A 25189-nucleotide genomic window follows, 5' to 3' on the forward strand; every position below is an offset into this window, starting at 1 on the left:
TTGCGGGAAGCCGTAAACGATACCGAAAAAGAAGATTAAGTTTAGTTGACAGCTGGTTGTGTACGCGCAGATAAGAGAGCGATCACGTGATTTTCAGAAATAGTCACTTTCCAACAGGTGGTGAGGCAGGAAGGCGAGATAGACTATGTGGTGTAAAAAAATAAGTAGTAAATTGTGGTAGTTTCTTTGTTTCCCTCATGGAATTCGAGATGTTCTAGACATCCGTGGTTTACTCACGAAAATATTTACTATTGCCGATGTAGTACGTTTCGAGAGTGTTAGTAGTGGCTTAATAGTGAGAATAGCGATCTACCAGCGACCAGTTGTTTCTATTGCGAACCACGCTGTAAAGGTAACGTTGTTGTCACCGGTTCATTTTCGTTACCGTGGCGTTTGCCAAGCGACCCTTAATTGAATGTTGTTTTGCGACTAAACAGGTCAATTAATTTTTCCAATTTCAAACTTTCTGACAGAACTCGCTTTTTATTGACATATGTCAAAAGTAAAACGTCATCGACATTTTTCGTAATGACAATATATGGCATGTGATATATCATTTGAAAACTCTTGTGGGCTCAGTATCTTCCTAGAAACACGAAAATAACTTTTAATTCACTGTGAGCCAATTTAAAAATAATTTTCACACATGATCTACAAATTAAATACCATAAATATATAGTTTATAATCCTTTAAGCTTTTAGGAATATTTGTCTGCCTTTTCTCCCGATTATTTTTCTTAGTTTCAATATTTTATCAGTATACTCATCACCACTTTTGTTAGATTGGGTTTTATTACTTTGTTGATTATCAACATCAATAAGTCTAACTTCTCGTTCATATCAAAAGAATTTCTCATCAAATGTACATGACAGTATCATTTTTTCTTGTCCAATGTTCCACAATCGATATCCATTCGGTGCATATCCTAAAATGATGCATTTTAGGATATGCAACAAAATCATACATAAAGCAACATACTGAATAATACAAAAGCTACCAAATGATGTATCAGATGTCATATATGTACTGTCATTTAATAAAAATATCGATGACGTCATATTTTTGACAAATGTCAATAAACTAACAAATGAATCTCATCAGAATCTAGAAAATTGAAATAAAAAAAAATTGATCTATTCTAACGTTTTTTTAAAGCTAAAAATTATCAAATTACTATGGGTAGTCCATATTACGCTATTCAACAGCGGCCATTTTGAAACGGCGTAACAGAATCACACAAACATGTAGAAACATATTGGATGATAAGAGTTTTCATATGATGTATGATGCAATACTTGCCATATGATCCCGTTTAACATAATTTTACAAAATGGCACCCGTCCTCCATTTTTAATGATTATGGTCTAGTTTCTAGTTGAATTAACCAAAACCGTATTAGTTTAAATTTTGTAGTAAAAAAATACAGTAGAGGTGAGGGGAACTTAAGATACGTATTGTATACAATACTAATGAAAATGGAAAAATAATTATTCTTAGTTGCTTCCTGCCTAAACTATGCTTTCTATTTTTCTTACCTGTTTAGCGTTATCAATTAGCCTGCCGTTAACGACAAATTCATTATTAAGTGCTTTAGCTTTTTGAAGTTGTTCTTCAACAGTTTTGGGATCACCGCCAATTGGTTCATTAAGCAGCTTGTTAGCTCTAGGTTCAGCTTCTCTTAGCCATTCTTTAGCTTTGTCTAGTGCGTCGGAGTACTCTCTTTGACGACCACCTACTCCAGAAAGTCTATCGGAGAGATTATTAGCACGGTGCAGAAGGTCACGATATTGTTGGGTAACCAAAGAAACTTCGTTGCGTATTGGTGATTCTTGAGAGGAATACGGCTCGATGTGTGGCAGCCGTGATGGAAGAGATGTACGTAGATCGTTCAGAAGATGAAGATATTCCTAAAATAAACATTAAATTACTTTAGATCAAAAAATCAGTAGCGGCAATATGGTAATTAATAAATGAGTGTAGGTAGAATACTTCAAAATAATTGGTAAAATTTTATTCACTTACTTTGCCTTCATCAACAAACTTCTGTGCAGACATGGTAATAAACCTCAAGTCAGCTTGGTGAGCGATGACATCACTAACAAATTCTTTTGTGCTATCTGCACTAGAGTCCAAACGGTGCAAGTCACTCAAAGACCTTTCTTTATCTTCCAAAGTTCTTCTGGCCTTACTCAACCAATCGGAAAATACTGTAAGTTCACCTTTCAGTTTGGCTAATTCATCTCTAGCTGTCAAGAGTTTACGCAAGAGTTTGTCTGAGCGTTCAACGGCTTTGTCGTATCTAGTTTTTAGATTTCGCCCGCTCTTTTCTAGACCCATAACCTCACTCTTTGATAGAATATCGCCGGCTGTGACAACGAGTTGTCTAACTTGATCGAGACAGTGAGAAACTTGACCAGAATGTTGGTCCAAGTCGTCTTTGATCTGTTTCAAGGTATTAATTTGGTTCCTTAGTTCCTCCTCTACTTCATGAATTACATCTTGGGAAGCCAAGCGATCTTCAATGTCTCCTATCCAACGAAGCAATTTCGATAGAGATTCGTCGCATAGTTTGTATTTTTCTTCAATAGCTTGCTGCAAATTTGAATATTTTATTAGAATTAGTGCTATTAAGGGAAATCTTGACAAAATGGGAAAATGGAAGAAGGAAAAATTTTATTTAATGTCATAAAGATTTGTTGGGGTATGTTGAGTCTATGACTTATAGGTATGAAAAATTGATTCTATTTTTAAACCAAAAAATTAATAGTATTTATAATGTACCTACTAACATATATTACTCTTAAAACTTTCAGTTAAAAGAACGCAACTCACGTCCGTTACAAAAAAAAATGTGTAACATGTGTATAATGAAGAAATTTTTGGTAATTATAAAAACAAAACTGATTCAATCAATAAGTTGAGTGTAAAAAAGATAAAAAAATAGAAATTAATGAGTTACAGAAGGTCTAATGTAGTCTTAAAATAAAAGAATGTATGTAATCGTACATTTTATTCCTGGTTTACAGGCCGTGATCAGGAGCTGTCTTCTTGGCGGTTCGTCTGAAACGTTAACAGACATTACCTAAGGCGTTGGCTCCCTTCATCACTTTTAATAATGTCTTTTAAGGTCAGTAAAAAACAATTCCAGACTATGGTCTATAAACCCCGAATAGCATGTAAAATTACGAAACACTACTTGGTAAGAAAAGGCATGTTCATCATTGGCACGAAAATGAATCAACAGACTAATTTTTTGAGTGGTCAGTGTTTGAAGTTAGTACTATGCAAGCTGCTCAAGAAGTAGTGGAACGTTACTCGGAATCTTTCGTGTCGGAACAGTGCTTCGGAGGGCACGTACATGGCATGTACGTGGCATAAAAAAATTAACACTTTTTTAAGTCCCAAATATTATGAGAAAGTAAATGTATTTACGTTTCTTAGTGTATAAAACTTTTCATTTTGGGAATAGTAATCTAGCATCGTTATATAATTGATATTGGGATATGCTTTTAGTTCAATTAATATAATCTATTAGACTTTATAAAGCAAGTTATATAATATACTATAAATTTTTGGTTTATACAAATTATCAATATCAGGACAATTGAAAATATGAAATTTGAGATTTATGCTGGCAATTTTTGTACGATTTTTTTGATAATTAAAAAGTATAACCCATTTTTAAATTGTGTAAAAAGTACTTGTCATCACAAGGCATTAATAACAAACTAGTTGTTATGATAAACAGAAACAAAAAGTATCATAATGTAGATTATCTTGACCACATAAAAGAACTTGTTTATGAGAACAAATGATATGAACAAGTTATACGAATTGAGTACTTGAGTTACCGCGGTCACCAGCCTATACCTTTATTGAAAAAAAAAACATCCAAATCCCGACAAAAACTAGTCAATTATCATTATGGCAGTTTAAACCTTCGATTTTGTATAAATTTATACGATTTTCCAAAGTCCAAAGAACTCAAATTCTTCATATTTTTAAATTCTTTCGGAATTTTCGTTCTAGATTTTAATTTTAAATATTTTGCTTTTTTTGGAAAGATAGGAAAACACCATGAGCTGATAATTCCTACTTATAATTCATCAAACTGTTTAATGACGAAGGAATTAAATGGAAAATAAGAATAGTCAATTGTATTTATGAGGTATTTACTTACAAACTTTTCTTGAAAATTTTTTTACATTATTACTGAAAAAGATTATTGATATGCAAAAGATTGCACTAACTATCGCACTATTAGTCCGATAAGCTATTTGCTTAAACTCTTTCAAAAGATAATGCACCTCCGAATAACCAAAAATTGATGAGAAAACAGAGTAGGATCAGTATAAAAGATGTAAACGAGCTCATTTTATAGATTATACGGCCCTATAAAATAAAAAAAATTGGTGCTGGAAAAGTAATAACAAATTTAAAACGATTTGCCTTCAAAAAGTCTTTTTTTTTCCTAAGGGCTCTGGTTTTTACAGGTCAAAACCAAAAGTTTCAGTTGTCTCTCCACAATTCCAGATATGACGTATGACAGATGATATGACAAAGAAACATTAATGTTTGATGAAGTTGATTTTTTGCAATCTGATGACAGGATTTCCAAGCAGATCCGGGAAGCCCAACGTTTCAATAACTAACAACTGAATGACCTTGTTAGACCCGGACTTTTTTTTAGTCAAAATTGGAATAGTATAGGAAACCATTACAGAAAGGATGGAAGAACTATGTCTGTATTTTTTAATTTATTAATTCCCATACATTCTAAAAAAAGGTAGCTTAAGGCCTTCATTTTGAATGTGACAAATTTGAAATTGGTCATTAAAAGAATGCTTATGGTCTACAAGGTGAACTGCATACCTAGAATCTGTTTTTCTATCATAGAAAGCCCTTTTGTGTTCTGTTATCCGTTTCGACTAGTTTGACCGATGTAAGTTTTTGGGAAGTCGCCACATTTAAGCTTATATACACCACTGTGTAAGTGTTTTTTGTTTTGGCTCTTGTTCTTAATATATTTGCATAAGTTGTTGTTTGTTCTAAAAGCTGGTGTTATTCCTTTCTTTTTATGTGTTTGGCTGAACAACATTTGTTGTAAAATACGTAAAAATGTAAATAATGTAAAATAATATTTGTTGGTAAACTCTTACAAACTTGTTCATTATTATTAGTGTTAGTAATTTTTTCCCAATGTGTCTGAATGAAAATAAAATAAAATATACGCAAATAGAATATATCAATTTTATAATGTCTCTATTTATTTCTAAACTTCTAGAAATTTTCAATAATTCAAAAATATGTAACAAAACATTTTCAATTTCCATGCCAATTTAAAAATGGGTCAACGTACACCAAAAATCAAAATTATCCGATATAATCAAATCTTGATTTTTGGCTATAAGCAAAATGGGGAACATTGATATTGCAGCATTCAGCAGGTCCCTAAACCTAACACATGCATTCACAGCCACACACAAAAAACTTGTTAGTTAAATAACAAAAATAAAATGACGGATGTTACCTATGATGAAAAACCTGCGAAAAAAATTTAAAATATTTGTGAAATAAAACAACATTTAAAATTATATAAACACTTAAATTAATTCATGGTTATTTTAAAACAGAAGTTCCTGTTTAGGTGTATTAAGTGACTATTAACCAATATCCAAGAACAAATATTTAAAACAAATATTAATCTGTTGATCTAAACTATTAGGTAGCTTAACACTTACCGAGTTAAAAAATTAATAAAAAATTAACTTTGTTGATATGTTAAAAAAGTTATTTAAGTTAAGTGCATCAGTAAATTAAATAAACCGTAACAAATGGTAAATAACTGTCTACCTTTACTAATACAAAATTAAATATTGATGTAACAGTACATGAATATGATGTTGATTTTTAGCTCTAAAGTATTTTTGGAATTTCAACTATTTAGTTGATATTAACTATGTATAAGTATCGTATTTATTTTTACTGTAGTGTTATAAAGTCACATATGTAGTGACGAATGTGTTAACACAAAAATTAATTTTTATAGTACCATTTAATGGTTTGACTTCACCAAAGAGAGTGCACGATTTTAACGGCTGTAGGTTTCCACGTCGCGTCAGTGACTCATCTCATAAACTTAGAGGATCCTGACTAACATCAATAGTTTTGAAGGGCTAATAAAACCAAGGGAAATAATAAACCAGCATATCTATGTTTTGTAGACCTGACAAAGGCTTTCGATCGCATCTAAGTCGAAGACGTCTTACACCTACTGTATAAAAGAAACATACTAATCAATATTATACAAACCTTAAAATACTTCCATAATCGAATACAGGCAAAGATAAATGGAAAACTAACAGTGTATACCAGTACAAAGCAGAAATAATACAAACAGTACGTAAAGGTCATGGTTACAGAATGGGGAACAAAGAAATCCAAATATTACGAGGGTGGATTGATATAAAACGAGCCTTTGATAGAAAAAACAAGTTTTTTGGAATTAAATCGATTTATTTCTCAACATAGTCCCCTTTTAGCTCGATACACTTAGTAAGACGATGTTCCAATTATTTTATCCCATCCGAATACTACTTTTGCTCGAGCTCTTCAAAATAGGCCGAAGTTTCAGCGACGACTTCATCATTTGTTGCGAAACGGCGTCCTCCGAACCATTTTTTTTAGGTTTGAAAACAGGAAAAAATCGCTGGGGGCAAGATCCGGGGAATACGGTGGGTGTTCAACCAATTCATAGCCTAATTCGTGTAATTTTGCCATAGCGAAGGCCGATCGGTGAGCCGGTGCATTGTCTTGGTGAAAGAGCACTTTTTTGCGTTCTAAACCGGGGCGTTTTCGACGCAATTTGGCATCGAATCAATCCGATAATGCTGCGTAGTACTCACCATTGATTGTTTTTCCTTTACCCAAGTAGTTGATGTGGATGATGCCCTTCGCATCTCCCAGAAAACAGTCGCCATTCCTTTGCCGGCCGAATGTGCACTCTTTGCCTTCTTCGGCGGCCCTTCGCCGCGTTTGCCCAACTGTTTCGACTGTTCTTTGGTTTCCGGTGTGTAATAATGCACCCAGGTTTCATCACGGTGATAAATCGGCGAAAAAAATCCTTCGAATCGCGCCGTATCATTGCCAAAAGCGTCTCCAGTGGTCACACGTTTTTGCATTTGATCGATTGTCAGCAAACGCGGCACCCATTGCGCGGATAGCTTTTTCATGTCCAAATGATGGTGAATGATGTTGTGTACGCATTCGTAGGAAATGTTTAGGACCTCTATTAACCCGCGGAGCTTAATTCGACGATCTGCAATAATCATGGCATGGACTTTGTTGATCATTTCCGGCGTGGTGACTTCATTTGGCCTCCCGGGACGCTCATCATCAAAAACACTCGTTCGACCACGAACAAATTCAGCTTTCCAAAATTTTACTGTCGCTAACGAAGGTGCAACCTCACCATAAACTTCGTCCAGGTCGGATTTGATTTGCACATTCGTTTTACCCTTTTTGTGGAGGAACTTAATCACCGAACGATACTCGACTTTTTCCATTTCTCCGAAAACACAAAATTTGCTTGCTTTTGACGGCTGTAAAAACCAAACTAATTGTTTTTAAAACTTAAAGTTTTGACAGACGTCATGTCATGAATGGCAAATGTCAACACCTAACCCAATTCGGTATCAAGTAGCGCCATCTATCAAAGGCTAGTTTAATATCAATCTATCCTCGTACGTTATGCAGACGACGCCATTAATCGCCGAGACAAAAACCAAATGTATGACAACATCTAAATACCCACTATGATGTAAAATCGAAATTGATGGGAAAATAATACGACAACAAAGCTTAGAAGCAAGTAAAGATCTCTTAATGACACAATCTAGAAGAAGAAACACCTGAGACAAGATACAAAAACAATAATCTCTAAAGCAGCAATTAGACTTATATTAACATACACGGCGGAGACAAGACCTGACACATCTAAAAAGTGACGACTACTAGAAACAACAGAGATGAAAATACTTCGACGAATATCAGAGAAAAGTCTGTTGGATAGGGAAAAAAGCGAAAACATAAGAAGATCATGCAATAGTACGAATAGCACGAGAAAAGTCACCAAATGGACAAAGAAGTATTGACAGACCAAAAAAAAGATGGTGCGATAATTTAAACAATTTAGGAGGCTAATATTGAAGAAGAAACGGGCTTTTACATTTTACATTTTAAATGAAATTTAATTGTAAAATAATATTAATTAATTAATTAATAATATCTTAAAAATTAAAAAAAACTTGTGTTATTCTGTATTTTCTGTATTTTTAATGAATGTGTTTGTTGAAATTTCAAAAATACTAAGTAAGTATAACGAACACAAAAAAGCCAATCCAGTATGTTATACGATGTGCAAAATGGCAGTCAATATGCCGTTTAAATGCGCTATGCTGTATGAAGGAGGGGCCACCACACAAAAATGAAAAGCTCCTGTCGACTCGAAGCTGTAAAAAAATTACGATATTGTCAGTTGATTTTATTAGTAAAAAAATTAACCTCACAGAAAAAAATTAAAAACTTCATTTCTTTTTAGTTTAATTAATACTGTTAGAGAATTAAATCTTTGTTTATTTTGGCAAATTAAAATAAAATACAAATTGTAGAAAGTGTAAAAATATCTTATTACATGTTCTTTTTCCAGAGTTAACTCAAAATTCACTCACTTTATCACAATGAAACGTATTACCAGGACTAGCGTTAATGGAAATATAAAATAAATAAAGATAACAAAAAATCTTTTGAGGATTGAAAGTCCACTATGCTTCACACTATATTTGATAATTCCCAAATGAAAAAATGGTAAGAATTTAGGAAAGGTTTAGCAATTACAGTAACAGCGAGCTATCCATGATGTATGGAGAAGCTGAATTGAAGACCAGTCTTTGCTGGATCTACAGCGTTAAAAAGATTTTCTCAGGAGACGAACAGTGACTGAAGATCGATCCCCTTGAAAACAGATATTTGGTCAGGCTCAGGATCACCAAGGGCTACATCGCCACGGAACTGTTATAGTAGTAGTAGTAGTTTTATATCCATAAACCAGACAATATCTATCTACAAAATCAGACATAAATTATGTATATAATTTGAAAGCTAGCGATCGATTTTTTTGCATAAAAAAACGCCTCTATTCAGTCAAAATATTGATTTACTCTTTATTGAATCTAATGATAGTCAAGCTGCACTGATGGCTCTGAGGTCTACAAGTTATGGGACGGTAACAGCTTGAAACTACAGACAGTCTCTGAAGCAACTCGTAGGGCGCAACCAAATTACTTTGCTGTGTGTGCAGCACACATAACCATCCTAATAGTTGACGATAGTAAAGTAATAGAAATCATGTTAAGAAAACTGACCAACGAAGCTAGAAATGAGTGAATGACAAATACAGTAAAAGGTAATACAATAATAACAAAAATGTTAATAGAATATATTTTAAAAAACACTGTAGAAAGTGATATTAAAACAAGAAAAAGCAGCTGAATAGAAAATAGAAACTGTTTCGCCAGTGCTTTATATACGGTACAAAAATAAAGCAATATATTGACATGCTCACAAAATGACAGCCATGTGAAGATAGATGGATTAATTTGAACACTCAATCATAATTTTATTTAAGAACAAAAATTACGTTTTTAAACAGGGCAGTTTACTAATATTATGGGACACTATATGAGAACTTCTTCATAGTGTTGTTTAAGAACAAAATCGACGTACATATTTATTTTTTACACGAGACGTTTGGTAATAGCGATGACAATATTTTTTCTGAATAACTAACGTAATTATGAAGATATTTTGGTATCTAATAGAGACTCTAGGAAATCGACTAAGAAATTACATTTCATTGAATTTTCAGACATAAGGGCTGAATGTGATTATAAAAGAATTTATTTTTTATTTTTTGCAAGACGGAATCAGTGTATCTGCTCATTGTATCAAACTAGGCATTCGTTGCTTAAAAAATCAATATACTCTCACATTATTACTATCAACGTACGGTAAATTATATTGTAAATTGCTAAAAATCAGAAGAAAATTCCAGCTAAATATTTTATAGAGACACGAAATATACTACGGTTTACATGTATTTAATAATATTCAAATCTCAGACGAAAAGGTAACGATTATTGCGAAAAGTTTGAAGAAAGAAAAATATTGATTAGAAATATATACAGAGTTGGCCACTATACCCTTATATTTGGCAACATTCACTGGATTTTGTGATAATGCCAGAACAGGTCGATTTTTATTCCAAACGATACATCTCCTAACGATATAGATATCTGTCATTTGTCAATCCCCTTCCTTCCAGAACTACAAACCTTTAATTTTAAATAAGGAATATACCATATATGGCACATTATTAGGCAGGTATTTTGCTGGAGAATTTAGGCATCCATGAGTTTTATCCATATTTACTCTATTCTTGTGAAAAAGTATCGACTAATTGAAAGTGTTCACATCAAAACTTACATTAAAACGAAATATACAATATTAATAGGAAACTTTGTAACCGTTTCAAAAAAAAGTTTCAAATTATTTCTCAAAGTTTCAAAAATTTATTATTATGATTTCTAGTAAATATTCAAATTAATGTTGCTCGCGCCATCTATTATCTGAGTGCGGAAGCACCTAAATTACCTTCAAAATAGTTTCGACTTTGGCCCCTAAAACGAGGGTTACCGAGCGCTGCTAACCTTCGCGTTATTTATCTTTCCTTTCTCTCATTGAACGTCCAGTATACAGGAAGAAATCTCGTTTGAGTGTTCTCTTGACGAGGTAAGCCGAAAATTTCCTTTATTCTTTTATATTTCAAATAAATATTTATTTTAGACCCCTACCGGGAGCACTAATAGTTGCCAGAACTGTGTTTATTGGCCCGAGGTTATCTAAATAGCTATGGATTTATGGTATGTGTTCTGAAACCAGAATGTAAAGTTGGTCGCCATTACAAGATATGAAGAATTACTGTTATTTGTTATAAGTGCCTTTTATGGAATATCCCGTTTGCTTAGCCGCCCAATCCTATATATTTTTACGGTGGATATATGTTTCTGCTGCCAATAGATTCAACGTTACGAAATCCCAGCTTGAGTACCTAGTTGATAAAAATTATATCCCTTCTACAAGCCATACAACCATTTGGATATTTCAGGTTGTTCCAATTTTATATTTTTTTTATTGAACAGTGAATATTATCTATGAACTAAATAGTAATGTGATTTATTATTGGTTTTTTAATTATATAAATATCTACATATAATATATAAAAATCTTCTATATAATACTTTTTTTCATTTAATTTTTCTATGTGAACGGATTTTGAAATTTGGAATAAAGCATGATTTTATTTTTATATAAGTAATTCTCATTTGTAATTTAGTGTTTTCTGAGCTGGTTTCCTTACGAGGGTAAACTATTAAGGGATGGTGCTAAATTCATTTTAATTTTAAAGATAATACAAACAGATTGTATATGATTTTTGAAAGAACCACACCCAACCTCTTCCCGACACGAGGAAAAGGGCGTAGAATTTTTATGTACGTAAATAGTTTGTTTACGTTAACGTTTCAACTTTTCTGACGTGACGGACAATTGTCATTAAAACTAGCAAAAAATAGGCGTGGCAGGTGAGTTAATACGAAAGATAAATCATGGAGGCCTGAATTCTCCAACGAAATAACTGTCTAATAATGTGCCACACATGGTTTATTTCCTATTTAATAGGTAATGGAATGAACCGGGTTGACAAATGACAGATGTCGATATCGTTAAAAGACAAAGAAGTCGTACTTGTCAAAATTTTTAAGCCTTTGCCGCCATTTGCATTGAGTATAGATGGTTTATTTGTTTATTTATTATTTTTTTGTTTATTTGTCTTAGGATAGAAGGTTTATTTATTTATTTATTTGTCTTCTTTTGTTTCTTTTACACAAAATTAAATATAATATTTTTTCTACTTTGTTGATTTGTTGTTTAATACAATATTCTTCTTCTTCTTCAGATGCAAATCCACTAATGGATGTTAGCGATCACGAATTTTCCATTAATTCTCTATTTCTTGCAATATGTATCAGAGATTGTATGTCGTTAATCCCTGTCCATTGTCTTATGTTTCGGAGCCAGGACATTTTCTTGCGTCCCATTCCTCTCTTGCCTTCAATTTTACCCTCGATTATAAGTTGGAGGAACTGGTATTTTTCATTTCGCATGATGTGACCTAGATACGCCGTTTTCCTTTTCTTGATGGTTTCGAAAAGTTGGCGTTCTTGGTTTATTCTTTTAAGGACATCTATATTTGTGATTTTCGCTGTCCATGGTATTTTTAGGATACGGCGATAGAGCCACATTTCGAAAGCTTCTAATCTGTTTATATCCCTCGTTTTGAGTGTCCAGCCCTCTACGCCATATAGCAGCACTGACCACAAATAGCACTTAGTAAACCTTACTCTCAGTTGAAGATCGAATTCTGAACAAGTCAGTACCTTCTTGAATTTTACGAAAGCTTGTCGAGCTTGCTCAATGCGACATTTTACTTCCCTGTCCGATGCCCAGTTTTCAAAAAGCCACGATCTCAGGTATTTAAATTTACTCACTCTTTTAATGGACTTAGTATTCAGTGTTATGGTGGAGTTTTCAAGTGCATCCAAGTTTCTGGAGATGATCATAAATTTGGTTTTTTTGGTATTAATCTCTAATCCCATTCGCTTACTGTATTCTCCGATTATAGTGACAAGTTGTTGAAGATCGACTATGTTGTCACAAATTAAGACACCATCATCAGCATATCGTATGTTGTTGATCAATACTCCATTCACTTTGATTCCCATCTTTGCATCCTCCAAAGACTCTTGAAATATGGCTTCCGAATAAATGTTAAATAAAAGAGGGGAAAGCACACATCCCTGTCGAACGCCCCTTCTTATATGTATGGGTTTTGATATAGAATTGTCTATTTTTAACTGTGCCGTTTGATGCCAGTACAAGTTTTCATGTAATTTAATACAATATAAGTTAGTACAATAATCTCTACGAGAAAAAACGATAATTTTAACAACGGCGCACGATTTTCTGACTGCGGTGACCTGGCAACGCTGACTTTCCTCAATGAAAATGGCGAAATAGGCTTCACTTAATCTGTACCATTTATTTGCACGAAGAACTGGTCACGTTGACATTACTACTACATTGTTTTTGGGACGAATTTTGAGTTAACCTATAGGTAATCGACTAATAAAATATTTAAGTCCTTTCTAGAATTATATTAATAATAAATATAAATTTGGGATATGATGAATTAACGAACGAACTAAGATGAATGAATGATCAATGATTTTGGCCAATCAAAAAGCATCTCATGCAGAGCTTATGATCTAAATCTAGCAAAAAAATTTAAAAGCTTGCAAGAACTATTCATACGAAATATGAACTGTATTAAAAATTGAATACTTACCCTTTCTTCAGCAGGTAGTATCCACCCCTTCTCCAACGCTTTTGAGAAATCTATATGTTTATTTTCGACTTTATCGAATATTTTACCCTCGACTGGATCGACTAATTTGGTTGCTATGGATAATATAAGTGGCAAGAAGGCACCGGTTTCAGAATCTTTAACAACGGTACTACTTGGATCGACCAAATTTTCTGATAAAGCTTCATCGAGTGTAAGCTTTTTCCTATCTATAATGTTGGTAGTGACAAATGGATCGTTAAAGTGACCTGTGGTCGGGTTATAAATGCCGTACGTAATACATTCGATTAAACTGAAACTTCTATTAGTAGTTATAAGTAAGCCGGTATCTAGAGCAGTTTGTAGTGGGAATAGTTTTGAGGTACTAGTATCTAGAACACTTCCTTTTTCAGCTTCAATGAGGCCCTTTCTAAAACCTTCTGGAAGTTTGATTAATTTCTTTTTATTTGAGTCTTTAATAAGAGCGGTGTCGGGGTCAATAAAACCTAGACTAATAGAGTCTTTCAATGTTAGAACTTCGTTGGATTGCGGATCGGTAAATTTACCGGTATTAACGTCTAACAGGTTAGTTTCAATAGCTTTAATAAACGAAAGAGGTTCTTTTAAATATATAACAATGCTTTTGTCATACATACAACACAGGGATCTAACTTTTCCAGTAGCTGGATCAAAAACTACAATTTTGTTAACGTTAAGTTGCTTTTCATCGATAGCCTCTCCAACAGGTTTAAATTTACCTGTTTGTAAGTCTTTTATTACAGCCACACTGGGATCTACAAGTTCAAACCTAAGGGCGTCTTCTAGAGAACATTCCCTAGTTTGTTTTGGAGTTGCTTGAGACTCCGTTATTGATTTTTGTGAAAACTCCTCTACCAAAGGTCTTTCCAACGTTATCAACAAACCTTTCTTAAAGGCTTCGTCCAAGTTGTAAGTCTTTTTAGATTTAGAATCAAGAACTCTGCCCTTTTCAACATCTATGTTGTGATCTTGAATACCCGCTATCAAAGATTTGACTCTATTGTTTGCTAAATCTCGTAGACCTGTAGTAGTTGGATCAATAAAACCTATAGATACAGCTTGAGAAAGATCGTAATATTCACCGTTGACTGGATCAGCGAATTTTCCAGATTCTGGTCTGTACAAAAAGTTTTTAATAGCTTCTTCCAAACTTAATGGCGTATGAGCAGTAACTATCAGCCCCTTATTCTTCGCGTCTACTAGATCAATGGTATTTCCGTGTGGGAAAATATACGTAGCCAACTCATCATTAATAATATTGCTTTCGATGGCTTCTGGTAGCTGAACATATTTGTTTAATTTACTGTTTTTAATAAGTGAAGTTACAGGATTAATAAGTTCATTTTCACAAGCTTCCTTTAAGTTATATTTGCGACCTGTAGCCGGATGAACAAAGACTTTTTCTTCTGGAATATAGAGTTCCATTTCTAAAGCTTCATACAAACCAAAGTTGGCCGTTTCAATGTCTATTATTAAACCAGAATTCAAAGCTTCAGACAGTTTGATAGGTTTGCCGGTACGGGGTTCTCTGAATGTACCGTTGCGCTTATCAATTATTCCCAACCGACACGTATCTGTAAGGTTAAGCAGTTTGCCAGAATTTTTGTCTAAGTGACACAAAAGCAATGGATTAATGTTGAAGTTGCGAATCGCTTCATGTAAAGTAATTCGTCTGTCCGTGTTAGGATCCAGTATTTTACCTGTGTTTTCGTCGTAAAGACCTTGATGGATAGCTCTTTGCAAGGAAACAGCAGCTTTATTATCAACTAAAATTCCCAAGGAGAAAGCTTTCTGTAACGTTACTTCGTAAGGCTCACCCTTAGAAAAGTCTTTTACCATACCGGTGGTTCCATCTACGTAGTTGTTGTGTATAGCGTCAATAAGAGGAATCTTTCTCCAAATTCCTATGCGAGTATCTTTAACACTAACAGATTCAGCGTCTATTAAATTGATTTCAATGGCTTCTATTAAAGGTATATATTGCCCAGTTTGAGGATCTAGGAATAACTGTGACTCTTCGTCACAAATTCCTTTAGCAATGGCTTCGCTCAGTGGTACTGGTGGTCGTACCTCTACCAACAAACCTCTTTCGAACGCCTCGCTAAAATCAACAGGTTCATTGTAACTCATCAAAATACCTTCATTGGTATCAATGACGCCGTCAATCATGGCTTGTTCAAATGTAACGATTTCTTCGTCGATTGTTACCAATGTACTAGATATATCTACATAGCCTCTATTAATAGCGCTAGAAGCCTTCAGTCTTTCTTTATTTTTAGGATTGATGAACTTACCAGTATTCGGATCATAGAAACCTTTGAAGACAGCTTCGGGAAGAGTTATTTGACTCTTGTAAGGTACTATTAAACCACTATCGTAAGCTTCATAAAGATTTGCATCAGTGTTAGTTAAAGGATTTAGTGCTGTACCCTTTACAGGATCTATAATTTTTAAGTTAATAGCATCATTTAGAGTGATAATATCTCCAGATCTGGGTTCTTTAATCGTTAGAACATTGGGGTTAACAATACCTCCGTCTATAGCTTCGACAAGTGTTACCTTTGCGTTGTTTATAGTGAACTGTCCGGTCTTGGGGTCATAAACTTTTTGGGCTAAAGTTTCTTGAAGAGACCATGGCAAAACCGTGCTTAATATGTAGCCTTTTAGGTAAGCTTGATCTAAAGGTAAGAGAGGGCTTGTAAGGATGCCTTTCTCAACATCTAGTAGATTTGACTGGATCGCTTCTTTTATCTCAACTATACGGCCACGTTTGTCGTCTTTAATTCTAGTAGTTACTGGATCTATTAATTTGTATTCAATTGCTTTTTGGAGTGTAATTTCATCACCAGTTATGGGATTTAAGATTAGTCCTGTTCGGGATGAATAATAGTTTTGAATGATAGCTTGCAGTAAATTAAATACAACAGGTTTTGTACGAATCAAGTTAGACTCCAAAGCTTGATCTAAAGGAACTAGCTGTCCAGTTTGTGTGTTCTTAATTTTACCTTCAATTGAATCTACTAAATTATTCTTCAACGCTTCATCGAGAGGTATGAAAGTATTACTTTTGACATCTTTAATTTCACTTATTTTGTCGTCGATTATTTGGCGATCGACTGCATCAGCTATTGATAATGGTAATTTAGTTAATGGGTCGTTAACTTTACACGTGTGTAAGTCGAACATTCCTTTATGTATAACAGCTTGTAATGAAATAGGTCGTGGAATAGCTAATACATAGCCCTTAACAAATGCTTCAGGAAACCGCATGGTACTCTGTGTAGCGGTGTTGATAACTAAGCCCCTTTGAGGATCGACGATAGATTTGTCTACAGCTTCATAGTAAGGAACAAGTTGCATCGTTCTTGGATCTCGTATTGTAACTGATTTACCATCAACAATATTGGAGGTAATAGCTTTTATCAAAGGCAATTCTTTGTCATCTAATTTGACAGTTACGTTAACAGGATCGAATTTTTCGGTTTCTACAATTTCTTGTAATGTAAGAGGTTGGTATTTTTCTTTAGGTTTATCGTTAACGTGTATGATCCATCTCAGTTTAACTGCTTCGAAGAATGGTACTTTCTTGCCTGTCTTAGGATCAACCATGTATCCCTTTTGTCTGTCTATCAGTCTTCTATTTAAAGCTTCTTCAAGGGGAATGTATATGGGAGGTTTCTTGGTTGAGTCTTTGACCAAAATTGTGTTGGGGTCAAATATACCTAAACCATATATTAATTCTTCAAAGGTAATATACGCCCCTGTTTGTGGATTTGTGAAGGTACGAGTTCTGATATCGAAATATCCTAATTCAGCCATCATCTGAGGCGTTAAATGTTTTGATATGACCAAAATAGCAATCTTAGAATCATCGACTAACACAACTTTGTGATTTGAGATGATCTGAACGTTATTTAGAGGACTTATTTTGTTTTCATTTAACCCATCTTGTACTGTATAAGGTAATTCTTCATTGTTGTAAATAACTCTACAAATTTTAGGTTCAATTTTATGTTGCGAAATGGCGTCTCCTATTGGAAGTATGACAGATTGTTGAGGCATGTCAATGATTACAGTAACTTCTTCTTTAGTAGTGTCTTTGGTATGTGGCAAATCAATTTGAACTGGTTTAAGATTCTTTTGTGAATAAATCTCTTCCGCTTGTTTTTCTGCTTTTTTCTTGTCAGCATATTCCTTGACTGCTTTTACAGCAGCAGCACCAGCTAATACAGGTGCTACAACGGGCATGGCTAATCCACCTAAAACAGCTATTAAGCCCTTCTTTGTAGCTTCTTTGAAGTCTATAGATTTGCCAGTTTTTTCGTCTTTAACGTTTCCTGTTTTGGGATCTAAAAGTCCTTTTTCGACAGCTTGTTCAACTGTAATAGGTTTATTGGAAGTCACATCATATACTATTGCATTAGGGTCTATAATTTCTTTTTCTAAAGCTTCCTTAAATGTTAATTCCTTGGTTTTATCATCGGGATCACGGAAAGTATTGGTCTCTTTATCATATATTGTTTCATAAGCTTCTGCAATGGTCAACTCTGTTGTTTTATGAGTTTCAATCAGTTCTTTTGTACCTTCAGGAGCTGCTAGAAGTTTACCTTCTTGTAAAGCTTTTTCTATTGACAATTTTTCACCCGAACTAGGATCCAAATAAATTCCTGCATTCATATCAACCAAACCTTTATTTAAAGCATCTGAAAAGCTCATTTTTATGTCCTTTACAATTGTTCTGTTCTGAGTTTCGTTGACATCTTTAACAATACCTTGTTGAAGAGCTTCTTCCATAGTAATAACTGAACCAGTTTCTATATTTTGAATTTCATTTTTACTCAGCATTGCATATCCTGATAGTAACTCGATAGTTTTAGTAGTTACAGTGTGAATAGTGTTAACAGTTTCGGTTAAAGTAGTTACAGGTGTGGAATGACTGAATGATACTACGTGAAGGGGTTCTTTTAAAACTAGCAACCCTTTTTCTACAGCTTCGGAAATGGGATAAATATCTCCCGTTTTTGGATCTTTAAAAGTGGAATTCTTTGAATCTATTAGGTTTGATTCTAAGGCATTTTCTATCTTTACAGAATCGGGACTAGTGGGAAAAGGTAATGTCATAATAAAATTGTCTTCAATTGCTTCAGCTAATGGAATGGATTCGTTAGTTAGAGGGTGGATAATTTCTTTCTTGTCAGTATCCACAAGACCTCTTTTCACAGCTACTGGGAATGTCATACCAGCGGGAGGTAACTCAACTGGTCCGGCAGGTATTTCAACATCAAATATGTTGTCTTTCACAGCTTCTTGTAAGTCTTTAGTACCGGAATTTGTCTCAACAGTGGATTTTTCGTCATCTACTACACCTATTTCTAAAGCTTTACCTAAAGTGACTTTATCGCCAGATTTTTCTACTAAAGTACTCAAAGGATCAACAATATCACAGACAATTGCTTCACTAATACTTAAATGAGCACCAGTTTCTGGATGGACAATTTTATGACTACTGGGATCTAATAGTCCCTGTTTCACAAGTTCGGGAATTGATAGGCTACGATTTAAAGGCACTAAGAGTTCATTCGTACCATCTGGATCTAATATACCACGGTCAATGGCTTCGTATATAGTAAGTAAATCACCTCGCTGGGGATCTACGATTTTACCTTGCTCTCCGTCTAAGTTTTGGGCTTCTAAAGCTTCTTGTAAGGTAAGAGGCTCTCCGCTAGAAGATACAAACACACTTTTTTGATCCAAAATCTGAGCTGTTTCTGGATCAATAATGCCTGCACTAACAGCGTCTTTAGGTTTCACGATCTTCTTCCTTAGTTTTTGTAAAACAACTTTCTTAGCCTCACGTTCGGGGCTAAGTGACTGTGCCCTGCCAATTTTAACTTTATAGCTAGGCTCTATCGTTATACGAGCACGAGTTTTATCTGCTTCAGAAGGTCCATCTTGTTCGTATAAGCTAATAGTGGCAGTACTTAATGTCTTTATTTTGGAAGGCTCAATTTGAGCAATTCCCTGAGTAGGCAAATAATCTGAAACTACTTGCTGTGTTGCGTTAGTTTGTTCTTCTAATTTTTCTAGTGTAGGTTGGTCTATTATACCTTTTTCAAGGGCTACCTCAGCAGGAATTTGTTCGCCAGTCTTGGGATCGGTAACGAAAAGATGTTTAACTATTTTTATGGTTGCTTTGGTAGCAACTACTGGAGCACCTACGACAGCCAACAGACCTAATTGAGCAGCTTGTTTCAACGTTATCTTGTTACCAGAATTATCGATAACAGTGCCTTGTTTTAAGTCCACAATGTTTTGCTCAACTGCTTGGCTAACCGGAATAATTTGATTTGTTTTTGGATCTTTTATGGTAATTTTCTCGAGAGGAATTTTATTTTCAGTTAAAGCAGTGGCTATATCTGACGATTGATTATTATCTAAAAATGTGACATCGTGTGATGATGGATCATATATTACGTTCGGTTCTATCCTTACTACTTTGATTGTTGTTACTGTTTTGTCCGGTTGATCCAAGTCCATTACTTCTTCAAATGTAATAAGACCTTTCTCTATAGCTTCTTGCATATTTATTTTTCCCTCAGAAGAAATATAATGACCTGTTGAATCTATAATTTTCTTCTCCAGAGCTTTATTAACTGGTAGTTTATTTTTACTGACTGGATCTACAACAGTTAGTGAATTTGGATTAATAAGTTTAAGGTTAACACATTCCTCGAAACTAACTTGACGATCTGTACCTTGAATGAGGAACAAACCGTGCGCAGGATCATATAGATTTTGATTTATCGCCCGAGAAAGTGTCAAACCCTCAGAAGGCAAGGCGTAAATATGTTTTTCAAACGATTTCTTTTCGTTCGTAATAAAGTCAGTTGTAACACACTTATCATTAAAGGTTTTAGTTGGTGTACTTACTGTAGGAGTCTTGATTACTTGACCTGTAACTATCTTTTCTGAATTTTCAGAGTCGGGGGCTAGTTTTCCTTCGCTGATAGCTTGTACTATTGGAATAACCTCGTGTGTCTGAGGATCTGTGTAAGTCTGTTGTTCGTTATTAATCAAACCCAACCTCAAAGCTTCGGTGTATGTAATGATTTCTTGTGTAACATCTTGACTAGTTACAGTAACGTATCGTTGAACTAGAGTACGTGTGACTCTGGTGGAGACGTTCAAATTTAAAAGACTATTTAATAATGCAGCACCTTCTGGTGTTATAAAATGCTGAGCTATAGCATCATTTAAAAATAAGACTTTACCAGTTGAAGGTTCCAGCAAGTTGCCTGTTTTGGGTTCGATGTAACCACGGAAAACAGCCTCTAGAAGGGTTAACTCTTGTTGATTTTCTACAATACCTATTGGACGAATAAGGTTTTCATAAACCTCTGGTTTCACTTCTCCTGATTGGACTGCGTCCGAAAATGGAAGAAGTTTTCCATTTTTCTTGTTGACCAGTAAACTTCCGTTAGATTTTTTGCTAATATAACCTTTAGTATTCGCTGCATTGAAGCTAATGTGGTCAGTTTTATCAGGCGGTTGGAAGCCATCTACATCAAAGATGGACTTTTTGACTACAGATATTATATAGCCTCGACTTACAGCTTCCTGAATTGGTAAGACTTCATTGGTAACGGAGTTTCTAAATCTGCTGTCGTGTAAGATAATTCCTTCTTTCAATGCTTCACTTAGAGTAACGTATTCATTTGTTCTGAGATCTAAAATAGTTTTAAGAGAATCTAAATCTAATACGCCACGATTTGCCGCCTCTAATAGAGTTAACTTTGTATGATGCGTAGGGGACGATATTAAACCGTCTGCGTCCATTAGATTGTCATCTATAATTTCTTTTAAAGATTTTGGCTTTACTATTAATTGTCGCCTTTTGGCTTCAAGGAAAGAAATTTTTTCGTGACCTAGAATATATTTTCCCAATTTAGGATTTACTAAATTACTATCTAAAGCTTGTAATATGGTAATTTTGTTGTCTGTTTTAGGATCGACGATTTCCCTTACGTCACTTTCTACTACGTTACATTTAACAGCGGCATCAATTTGATATTTATTACCCGAGTTCCTATCCACAACCCAACCAGTTCTTTCATCTACTAGTCCCTGTGTAATTGCGTCGGATAAAGTAATTGCACCGGTTTGTAATTTAACTTCCGTGTGTTCTAGAAGGTAACCTCTTTTATAAGCTTCTTTAATATCTATTCTTTCCCCACTTTCGAGAGTGTACGTGCCCGAATTGACGTCAACCCTACCGTCATCTATAGCTTGGTTTATTGTTGTAGAATGAGTTACCTTTATACGTTTTTCGGACGGGTCTAGAAAACCGTGCTCTGCTTCGTAAATTTCACGTTGAATGGCTTCTAAAAGCGTCAGATCTCTTCCGTTCTCCGCTATTCCGCACGGTCCCTGCAGTCTTTCGGCTATTGTAGAATCTACTTTGCCTAAATTTTGTGCTTCATTAATGGACACCTGCGTACCATCGGTGGATATCACTACTTTACCGGTTCTAACATCTAATATTCGCTCTGCTATAGCTTCTTTGATAGTCAATCGCTCTCCAGTGTACGGATTTAAAATACCTTCTATATCATTTATGTCATCAGTACTAATACCCTCATGCACCCTGTGTATTCGTTTCAACGATTTTATCTCGTTGAAGTGCATGGTGGTTACCCACGGTTCAGGTTCTTGGATAATGTGCGTAAACGTAGTATGTTTATCGGGGGGTCTACCATTTGTAATATTATCAGATTCATCTATTCGTCTTATACTTCTTTGATCGTCTGGGGATTTTGGAGAAGTTCCATTTCCATTTTCTGTTTTTGATGTTTGAATGTACCTATGGAATACAATATACCATACAATTGTTGTATGACTACAACAAAATAAATAATAACACACCACCTTAGGGTAATTCCAGCAATAATCGACACAAGTCGGTGGGGTCACCCTCTCCGATTTGGCTGAAATTTTACACACATGTTGTACTAGACAAAAAAACATGATTGTCACATTTTCAGACCTTAATATTCAAAATGGCGGCCGTGGTGCGCTATTGAAGTTTCACGCTTTTTATCAATTTTTTTTCGTGTTTCGCCGATTTTTTTAGTACAGCAAGCTAAATATGCTTAAACAAATATCCACTATATGTTTTCCAATGTAAAATTTTCCGCTGAACACGATCCCGGTGTCAGAATTGCCCTATGACGTCATGTAAAGCCACAAAATGCGAAACAAAGCGCTTTTTTTGAAAAATTCATGTCTCAAAAACACTCTCTTTAATTTTTTTCAAATTTTTACAAAAGACGTCTTAATACAAGTACTTTCGAATAAAAGTTGTCTCAGAAATCCTTTTTATATGTTTGAAGCCGCTGCGCCCTATAAAAGTCCAAAATACGCGAGTTTCCCGCCTTTTTTAGCGCTTTTCCTTCGTTTTTCAGCTTCCAAATAACTTTTAGAGGTTTTTTGACAAATGACTATTTTGAATTTATTTACCACCGATTTTACCGTTTTATAGGGGGCGACACAATATTAAACGCAGAATTGCGCGCCGTAATCAATACATTTGTTTACTAGAAATCAAACCGAATATTTATGCGTGGCAAGCTATAAATGTACAACTGACAGTTCCTTATATGCGAACATAAAAATCACCTTCAAGTAAAATAAGGCAGGACAAAATGTAACTTTGGTCTCTTTATAAAACAGAAAAATGACAAATAAAGTATTATTATATAATACTATAATATAAGTAATATTATATCACAATTATAACAGCTTTGGTGATTTATTTAATTATGATAATATATATATATATATATATATATATATATATATATATATATATATATATATATATATATATAAGCATAATATAAACTATATATATATATATATATATATATATATATATATATATATATATATATATATATATATATACGCACACACACACACCCTTGTGTATATATAGACGAACAAATTTAATATTATAATGGGTATAATAATAAAATCCTAGCGCAAAAAATGTATTGATTACAGCGCCCAATTCTGCGTTTAATATTGTGTCGCCCACTATAACACGGTAAAATCGGTGGTAAATAAATTCAAAATAGTCATTTTTTGTGTAAAATTTTCCGTAGAATTCGAATTCGTTGTCAGAAAACCTCTGAAAGTTATTTGGAAACTGAAAAACGAAGGAAAAGAGCTAAAAAAAGCGGGAAAATCGCGTTTTTTTGGACTATTATAGGCCGCAGCGGCTTCAAACATATAAAAAGGATTTCTGAGACAACTTTTATTCGAAAGTACTTGTGTTAAAGCGTCTTTTGTGAAAATTTGAAAAAAATTAAAGAGGGCGTTTTTGAGATATGAATTTTTCAAAAAAAGTGCTTTGTTTCGCATTTTGTGGCTTTAAATGACGTCAAAGTATACTTAGCTCGCTGTACTAAAAAATCGGGGAAATACGAAAAAAAGGTGATAAAAAGCGTGAAACTTCAATACCGCACCGCGGCCGCCATTTAGAATATTAAGGTCTGAAAATTTGACAATCATGTTTTTTGTCTAGTACAACCTGTGTGTAAAATTTCAGCCAAATTGGAGAGGGCGACCCCACCGACTTGTATCGATTATTGCTGGAATTACCCCTTATTCTTTTGGTCTTTAAACCTAGGTCTACTAAGTAATAAAACATGTGAAACAAATTATGAAATAGTTAACCAGGAAAACAATTACTGCTTTATATAATGATATTGTAACATTTGTTTTCTATCCTGTATAAGGTTTCAATTCGCGTCTTACAAATATTTGAAAGAGTTTTTTTAAACATTCGAATTGCATCTAAAAAATTTTTAACGAGAAGGCATACTTTAAATGTTTATTTACACAGCCCAAATTGCCTTGAGTAAATCGCATCCTTCTTTTTAAATCGTTTTCTATGTAAATATCATAAGTTCCCATTTAAGTACTTAGTAATTCGCTTTTTAGAATTTCAAATCAGAGAACATACTCTAAATGTTTATTTACCCAACCAATTTGTCTCGGGTAGAACGCAATCGCTTTCTATCTTTTTAATTCGTTTTTCTCTGTTTCGACAATAGTAATTTTAAAACAATAATACTTTTCGGAGACACTAGACACTTGACACGATCTGGGCAGCGAGAAGAGTGGTTGAGTCCTCACACCTTCGCTGCGGTTACGAAAAATTAAATTATCTTGTATGCTTACCAGTTGTAATTGACTGGTAATGTATCATTATGTATTTAAATACACCAGTCGCAATAGACTGGTAATTCTTAAGAAATGTGAGTGCGATCTATCTGTCAATTTTTAAAGATTTATGTGTAGTAATAGTTGTATACATACAAGGAATATACAAACTTGCTGGAAACTGTATAAGTACCAGGCTATTCCGTCTATTCAGGCTATTCAGTATATGTTTTCTCGGAACTGATTTTATATTCGTCATTATCTGAATTAGTTCAGAATTCAGAAGGAGCATAATTAGAATCACAGTCCGAATGGTTGCTAAATGGTTCTTCCTCTGATTCGCTCAAAGTAATTATAATTGTTTCTTGGTGCCAATCAAAATTCTGATTGGGGTCTACACAACT

At 34.2% G+C, this 25189-nt stretch overlaps 1 protein-coding gene across 36 annotated transcripts in view; it reads right to left on the reverse strand.

The window, feature by feature from the left end:
* Nucleotides 1-25189, reverse strand: part of shot (dystonin-like protein short stop) — a 733882-nt gene that overhangs the window by 112366 nt on the left and 596327 nt on the right. For 28 of the 36 annotated variants that reach the window (XM_072531672.1, XM_072531664.1, XM_072531657.1 and 25 more), the window contains 3 exons: nt 13524-22419; nt 2024-2593; nt 1537-1908 (listed from right to left, as the gene is read on the reverse strand). In XM_072531672.1, the coding sequence (XP_072387773.1) occupies nt 1537-1908; nt 2024-2593; nt 13524-22419 (9838 nt within the window). The remainder of the gene's footprint in view (nt 1-1536; nt 1909-2023; nt 2594-13523; nt 22420-25189) is intronic. The other 8 variants (XM_072531691.1, XM_072531689.1, XM_072531690.1 and 5 more) reach the window with 1 other exon arrangement.

The sequence above is a fragment of the Diabrotica undecimpunctata genome, chromosome 5 (genome assembly GCF_040954645.1).
Source record: "Diabrotica undecimpunctata isolate CICGRU chromosome 5, icDiaUnde3, whole genome shotgun sequence".
Taxonomy (NCBI): Eukaryota; Metazoa; Arthropoda; class Insecta; order Coleoptera; family Chrysomelidae; genus Diabrotica; species Diabrotica undecimpunctata.